Here is an 8,484-nt window from a genome sequence, read left to right on the forward strand (position 1 = left end):
ATGCCCCTCTTAAGATGAAAATAATGAAGACCAGCAACCTTGCAGACGGTAAGAAGCTGTCATGCGTGCTCACCACTGCTCTTATACCTCAGCCTGGCTCTCTGGAGGAGAAGCATGGTATTTCTGATTCATCTAACAGAGCAGAGTCTCAGAGTGCTAGACTCAGCTCCCCAGCAAAAAGACACAGTCATGCACATCAGGCCAGGCAGAGAGATATTCTCGGGCATACCAAAGACTCAACAATAAAACAGTTTTCAGCTTACAAGACTTTCAGCGGTTTTCCGCCAGACTCACCTCGGACCGCCAGGAAGACCATCAGGGGGTCCTCTGACCATCGAACCAGGGATTCTGCTTGTAGGGTGGTAACAGACCCCGATCTAGGCCATTGTGACATTGTTTATATTGACAAACCAATTACAGAGTGTCTGAGGGAACAACGGCGTCACATGCACCCACGGCGCAATGCCAGGAAAAGCACCAGAGGGCATATGTATGTAGAGGAGATGTGGGAGCTAAAAACGGTCCGCACCTTAGCTGATCGCAACGAGAGAGGAAACTATCATCCTAACCCATTGCCAGAGCTCATCACCTTGGTTACCCCAAAGCAGATGCTTGCCAAGCACGATGGTGTACCACTTGTGGATATGCCCTTTGCTGCAGGCTGTGTGGAGACTCCCTCAGAGCAGGCTGACTGGGAGATGCCAGGAACTGGGGATGTGTTGGAGGCAGCAGGCAGTGAACATGACATTATAGTTGAGACCAGTCAGACAGATCAGAGTCAGAGCAAGGAGCAGTCCACGCCTTCATCTCCCCTGACCTCCCCTACAGAGAACACAGAAACAGGTGCAAGTACTGATGTAGGGCAAGACACAGCCAGTGATTCTGGGGAGACAGTAGAAAGGGATTTATCAGTGGAGGGTGTAGTGGAAGAAACCGCTGGTGATTCTGGTAAGACGATAGAAAGGGATTCATCAGAGGAGGGTGTAGTGGAAGAATCAGCCACTGATTCAGGGCAGATAAAAGAAGGGGATTCATCAGAGGAGGGTGTAGTGGAAGAATCAGCCACTGATTCAGGGCGGATAAAAGAAGGGGATTTATCAGAGGAGGGTGTAGTGGAAGAATCGGCGACTGATTCAGGGCAGATAAAAGAAGGGGATTTATCAGAGGAGGGTGTAGTGGAAGAATCGGTGACTGATTCAGGGCAGATAAAAGAAGGGGATTTATCAGAGGCGGGTGTAGTGGAAGAATCGGTGACTGATTCAGGGCAGATAAAAGAAGGGGATTTATCAGAGGAGGGTGTAGTGGAAGAATCAGCCACTGATTCAGGGCAGATAAAAGAAGGGGATTTATCAGAGGAGGGTGTAGTGGAAGAATCAGCCACTGATTCAGGGCAGATAAAAGAAGGGGATTTATCAGAGGAGGGTGTAGTGGAAGAATCGGCCACTGATTCAGGGCAGAAAAAAGAAGGGGGTTTGTCAGAGGAGAATGTAATGGAAGAATCGGTGACTGATTCAGGGCAGATAAAAGAAGGGGATTTATCAGAGGAGGGTGTAGTGGAAGAATCGGCCACTGATTCAGGGCAGAAAAGAGAAGGGGATTTGTCAGAGGACAATGTAATGGAAGAATCGCCCACTGATTCTGATCAGACGATAGAAAGGGATTCGTCACAGGAGGCTGTAGTGGAAGACGGAGCCACTGATTATGGTCGGACAGTAGAAAAGGGTTTATCAGAGGAGAGTGTTAGCCAGGGTCCACTTGAAACAGAGGAAGAGAGACACGAGATGGATGAGGTTTTAAATAAAGTCAATGAGCAAGTAATGGTGACAGAGATGGGACTGGAACTGTTGGATAATGAGAAAGCAGAGGAAACCAATCCCCAGCATGTGTCAGAGGAGGAGGTCAAGAGCAGTCAGTCTAAACAACCGCAGGAGGCTGACACTCTGGCTCCAGCTGAGGTAAACACAGAAGAGAAGGAGGCCGATGTGGAAGAAGCAGAGAGCATAGAAGATTGGCAACCAGGGGAGCCTCAACCAGAGACACAGAAACTCCCTGACGACTCTGGAATAGTGGAGAATAATAACACAGACGAGGCTCCAGCAGAGGACATTGTGACAGCACAGGAAGTCGACACAGTTGAACCTGTTAAGAGTGACGTGGTGTCGGTGGAGATGGTTAAGAGTGACCTGGTCATGGTGGAGACTGTTGAGAGTGACCTGGTGTCGGTGGAGACCGTTAAGAGTGACCTGGTGTCGGTGGAGACCGTTAAGCGTGACCTGGTGATGGTGGAGACTGTTGAGAGTGACCTGGTGTCGGTGGAGACCGTTAAGAGTGACCTGGTGTCGGTGGAGACCGTTAAGAGTGACCTGGTGTCGGTGGAGACTGTTGAGAGTGACCTGGTGTCGGTGGAGACCGTTAAGAGTGACCTGGTGTCGGTGGAGACCGTTAAGCGTGACCTGGTGACGGTGGAGACTGTTGAGAGTGACCTGGTGTCAGTGGAGACCGTTAAGCGTGACCTGGTGTCAGTGGAGCCTGCGGAGGGAACGAATAACAATGATGACGAAGAAGAAGAATACGACGTGTCTACAAAGAGTCTTGAGGCACTTTTGATGGAATTGCCCCCATGGCGTAGAAAACGGGGTGTGGTCATTTCTCTGCCCAAGAGGTTAAGAGACACAAAAAGCGTGATCGTGGGATATGTTAACGGCAGACCAATATCGCAGTCCGACAGAAGTTTACGTAGAAGATCATTTGCTAGTCCCCCACCACTAAAGAAAAGACCTTTGAAATCTAGTCTGAAGACGCCTAAAAAGACAGATGTTGATGTACCTGTTGAAAATAGTCCTTCGCCAAATCATTTAACGGAGGAGGAATCCTCTGTAAAACCTATCGAGGATACACCTGTGATTGCACAAGTGGAAGATCCTCATCCCGAGAGCACACCGAGCTCAGCATCTAAACCTTCCTCAATGTCACTTGCAAAACCAAGTAAGAAAAAGTCGGGACCAAGTAAGGGAAAGTCAGGACCAAGTAAGAGAAAGTCGGGACCAAGAGCCAAACAAACTGAACCACAAACAACAGCTCAGGGTATGCAAGACACTTTACCTGCCCCTCTAGAAAAGACAGTTGATTCTCCCCAGAGCCATTCGTCCAAATATCCCCTCGGATCAGCCAGACTAAAGCAAGAGGGAACCGCTGTATCGCCTCCCCCTGCTGACACTGCTGCTTCCCCTGTCTTGCAACGTCCTACCACCTCCCGTTCTCGTCCATCAGTAGAGGGTCTGCCTTCTCTCCCTATTTCTTGTCCTCCCCCTCTTGACTCCGTTTCTCCCCTCCCCGTTTCTTCTCCCAATATTAGTTCACTTCCTTCCACAGCCCCTGAGCAATGCCAACAGAGTGTGGTCCCACAGAGTACGGAGGAGTCGAACACTGTAAAAGCTCCGCTAGCAGACACGGCCCCCAGGGACATACAAAAAACTGAGGTGGAAAGTAAATTGCAGGCCAAAAAGAGAGGTAGGTCTGCGAAGGTTCCAACGGAAGTCGATAAGAATGACACACAGCAAGTTAGCAACGAGGTATCCAGTCCATTACAAAGTCAAGGTGTTATAAAGGATGACATGCAACCACAGAGTCCTCCATTCAGAAGTAAACGGCTTCTCCAAAAGGAGGAAGAAGCCAATAAATTTACTTTGCAGAAGAAGCCAGAGGGGTCCCTCTTGGATGACAAGGCCTCAGGTGGAGAATCGAGTAGCTCCTCTGCTTCAGACAAACCTGCCAGGATGCCATTGAGAAGTGAGAGCAGTAAGGCTGACTTACCTACTCAGTCTAATAGTCAGACAAGCCCAGCGGATAACAAGATATTATCTTTGAGGTCACAGAGTCTGGCTTCGCCTTCCACCAGTGCACCTAACATGGCTGAGAAACCGAGGGAACTGATATCACCCGTCAGAATGAGGTCGGAAAAGATCATCAAGACTCCAACGAGGTCTTCCTTGTCTGCCAGCGTTGTGTCGCCACCCGGTTCAACTCCTAGCACCTCTTCCAAACATGAGCCCCGAAAGCAAACTGCTAGCAAGTTCTTAGAAGCTCTTAATGGAGAAGAGAACCAACAGCTAATCACAAACCTGAACATAAAGTTTGATAAGATGCAGAAAGGTTGGGTTCAGTTGGATAAAGAGGGCCAGCCAGCAACAAAATACAAAAACAAGACAGACAGACAGGCAGCTATATGGAAGAGCAAACGCAGAACACGAAAACCAAAGTCCCTGGAGCACCAGAGATACTCACCAGCACAGATGCTTTTCATGAAAAACTTTGCCCTCTCCAGTATTTGTCGCTGGTTCTTTGAGTCAACAGAAACAAAATCCCTCGTCATTACCAAGAATGTGAACACGCGTCATCCATCAGAAACACAGCTGTGCTTCCACAGCTCCTCCGGTGTCCCAGGGACCTCCCAGGGGGTATTTCCCAGCCTACAGGCAGAGCGCCTGAAGAAACACTTGAAGAAGTTTGCCATCGCCTCGCCCGTAAAGAGCAACCCCCGGAGTCAGAAGCTCATTGCTAAAGTTCTGGAGCAAGAGGCCGGTGTCATCAAAGGGAAAGAGAGTAAGGAACTTCCTACTGCTACTCGTATCTTCACGAAGCCCCACGGTTCCTCTGTCGAAGTTCTGACACCAGTGGCAGAACCTCAGAAGGCGTCAGCTAAATCCAAGAATCCAGCCAGTGCCAGGATACTGAGGAAGTACTCCAACATCCGAGAGAAAATGCAGGTTCAGCAAACCTCAGTCCGATTGAAAGAAGCCTCGAGGAAAAGCCTGAAAGTCACCAATGCGACTGCCTCCAAGTCTGCCTCAAAATCAAACCTTAAATCAGCAGTTAAGGGGCAGAAATCCCCTCTACCTGTTGGTAAAAGATTGAAGGAGTCTGTTGCCAAAATCGAGAGAAGGAAAACATCGCCTGGCAGAAAGATCCCAGTAAAGCCTGTCGTTCAGGAGAAGACTGTAAATACTGCGGCCAGTAGTAGAGCGGCAAGGGATCTGGTCAAGAAAGATGCTGAATCACTACAGAGAAGTTCTCAAAGACCAGGGACCCCCAAAACGGCGAAAGACACCCTGGTCCAGACGTCAAATAAAAAGCAGCTGGAAGCAGAGAAAACTGTGGTGGAAAAGCCCATCCCCCCGAGAGCAACACCACCGAGAGCAACACCGCCGAGAGCAACACCGCCGAGAGCAACACCGCCGAGAGCAACACCGCCGAGAGCAACACCGCCGAGAGCAACTCCGCCGAGAGCAACACCACCGAGAGCAACACCGCCGAGAGCAACACCGCCGAGAGCAACACTGCCGAGAGCGAGTGCAAAAGCCCAAACAAAGGAACTGTCGCAAAGTAGAGTCACTCCGAGTAGAGCTACTGAAAATAAAGGTGCAGAGAATGCCATCAAAACTTTGCAGCAAAACATGGACATTACCCCGACGACTCCTGCTGCTGATCAGGTACTGACAAGGTCCCAGAGGAAGATTGAGGCAACGTTGCCACTGCCTGGGAGCCCGGACTCTGCCCCAAAGAGGGCCTCAAAGCCTACAGTGACGCAAAGTGGGACTCTTAAATCTACTGCCAAGAGAGCTCGGGAGGCCACGCCGACAAGAAGTGGGACTCCAAAATCTGCCACCAGAAAGGCTCAGGTGCCAACACCTTCACGGACTGGGACACCAAAATCTGCGTCAAAGAAAGCTCAGGAGCCTGTACCGACCCCAGCTAAACGCACCAGGATGTCTCATGCGAAATAAAGCTTACTTGTAGACAGAGACCACAGTTAAGAGAATGTTTATTTTATTATTATTGTTTTTCTTTTTCTTTTTTACTATTTTTGTGCATTCTTGTCAAAACTAGAAAAATATACTATTGTTCTGGTGGGGAAAAGGGGGAGTTTTAGAGGTTGATATTTGAGATTGATGGGTGCTTTTGTCAAGCTTCAGATTTGAAATGCAAATAGTGACGGGAGTGCTTGCTGTATGCGTTGAGGGACTCCATACAAGGTCCCACATGGTGTGGATCAGTTTGCCTCTTGATTTTGTGTTTCAGCACTCAATGGCACGGCTGGAGATAACATAGATGCCACATTGAAAATCCTTTTCACAAATTGGTATACATGAAGCTTTGATGGCCATGGTATACATGAAGCTTTGATGGCCATGGTATTTGCTATTAAGATGACAGTGACTTTCATTTCATCCACATTTTCCCTTCTCGTTTTGTAAATATGTTCTGGACAAATTGCACGTCCCATACGTGGTGCACGGTGCTGAAGATATTGCGTCTCTCTGTGCATGAAACCAGAAGCATGTTTTGACTGATAATTAGGTCATCTGTGTCTCCAGCCTGTCTTGCAATCAGAGCATTGTGAGCGTGTCGACCGTCGTGACCAGGTGCCTTATTTATGAAGTGTAAAGTAATAGAAATGTGTTGCTAAATGTGAAGCCTCAGTTCTCTTGCTTTTGCACAGTTTTATTTCTTTTATTTTCCTTGTTGATGAGAGGCAGTCAACATGCGTTATGTCCCATCATGCTTACTCATTATGTGCTTCTTTGCTTACAGTGTAGTTCCTTTTATTTTGAATACTATGTCAAAAGACTGATGCATTATGATTTCTGATCATTTCTCTATTCGGCTGAGTTACTTGTTCTTCTAGCTTTGTTAGATGTTGAAGCAGTCCTGGCTGGGTCTGTGGTGGATGTTGAAGCAGTCCTGAGTCTGTGGTGGATGTTGAAGCAGTCCTGAGTCTGTGGTGGATGTTGAAGCAGTCCTGAGTCTGTGGTGGATGTTGAAGCAGTCCTGAGTCTGTGGTGGATGTTGAAGCAGTCCTGAGTCTGTGGTAGATGTTGAAGCAGTCCTGAGTCTGTGGTGGACGTTGAAGCAGTCCTGGGTCTGTGGTGGATGTTGAAGCAGTCCTGGGTCTGTGGTAGATGTTGAAGCAGTCCTGGGTCTGTGGTCGATGTTGAAGCAGTCCTGGGTCTGTGGTAGATGTTGAAGCAGTCCTGGGTCTGTGGTAGATGTTGAAGCAGTCCTGAGTCTGTGGTAGATGTTGAAGCAGTCCTGGGTCTGTGGTAGATGGTCCAAGACAACTACCCCTTTCTGTATCATGACAAAACACAAGGTTTAACTTTGTTTAGATGTTTATCTGGGCAGCTTTAAGAATGATTTATGTTACCGTTAACTCCTGGACATCATCTCTATTGTCATCCGCTTATATTTGTGACTTCTCCTTGTGACTATTTTCCCTGCGATTGCATGCTTTTATAGTCTTGTTAATGTGAAAACTATTGCAAATCCACTTTTGCAACTCACTACTTACAGCTAAATTCCAGTGATATATATACAGTATGTGTCTGTGCTTTCAGAATACTCCAGATCGGTTGATTCAAACCCGTTCAAGACTATGCATGCACATTACAGTGCTTATCGTTAAGCTATACTGAAAAGGTGTCGGGTTGACTTTGTAAGGGTGGCTTGGTGATCACCTTGGCGAGGATCGAGTATTAGTTAGTTGAATACGCTGTATCTCTTTCAGCATTAATGATGCATTACTGGATGATGCATTTCTTCCCGATTTGGTTCTGTGCAGAAATCACATTGTCTCCCACTTAATCTCGTCTCAGTATATAGACATAACATATAGTCTTCATTTGAGGAAATAATGTTGTTCTCTTGTTCTTTTTTTTCTTTGCGAGTCAACTTCTCAGTGAGGTAGTACATCCCAATATGTATGAATGTTTATTTTTGTTAGATTAACTTTTTTCTTCTTCTTTACTTACCGTCTGGCAGATGTTTTCATGGTGTGAAGTTGCTGTACTTCTGCAATAGTACCCTCCGTTAGTGTATGATCAAAGGAAATATTAGTTTTTTTAGCACAGTGTTATTTTTATTATGGTTATTTCTCTTTAGAAAAGTAATCACTTGTAAATGCAAATCATGTTTAAACTTTTTATTGTTATTTAAGAACCCCATCGTGTAGGCAATTGCATTCAATAGACCTAAATTAAACAACCCACCAAATATCTGACTTGAAACATGTTTTATTCATTACAGTTGCTATTTATAGATTTTGATTTTGTATATCGGAAAGAATAACAATGCTTTTATTTGTGTTAATCCCAGGAATGATGCATCTTTTATGTTAAGAACTTGTATTTTTGCTGGAGTTGATATAAATATGTTTGAATTTTATGTTTGGTGTCTTGTGTCGTCTTTAACATGTTTCCTAGAAAACGTCCATCGGTACTTAAGTCACTACTTATCGGCAACCAACTGGAAGAAGCACCCAAAACCTTTACTTGAGTCAAAGTAGAAATACCCCGATTGAATACATTACATTTAGTTATTTAGCTGGACGCTTTTATCCAAAGCCACTTAAAAGTTCTGGATGACAAGTCGGCAGGAAGGGCACAACTCTTTCAGCTGAGTAACAATGTTCATCAAAGTGTTGAAACT

General features: G+C 46.5%; 1 protein-coding gene across 1 annotated transcript; it reads left to right on the forward strand.

Moving 5' to 3' along the window:
* Positions 1-1,357: 1,357 nt before the first annotated feature.
* LOC311234485 (uncharacterized protein) lies at positions 1,358-8,157 on the forward strand. The gene has a single exon (XM_084321694.1). The coding sequence runs from the start codon at positions 1,491-1,493 to the stop codon at positions 5,781-5,783; it is 4,293 nt and encodes a 1,430-aa protein (XP_084177820.1). The 5' UTR covers positions 1,358-1,490; the 3' UTR covers positions 5,784-8,157.
* Positions 8,158-8,484: the final 327 nt, after the last annotated feature.

Source organism: Notolepis coatsorum, assembly GCF_963971535.1.
Source record: "Notolepis coatsorum genome assembly, chromosome: 9".
NCBI lineage: Eukaryota > Metazoa > Chordata > Actinopteri > Aulopiformes > Paralepididae > Notolepis > Notolepis coatsorum.

Coding starts and splice junctions, on each gene's coding strand:
- LOC311234485 (XM_084321694.1), top strand. CDS start 1,491: ATGGAAGAATCGGTGACTGATTCAGGGCAGATAAAAGAAGGGGATTTA.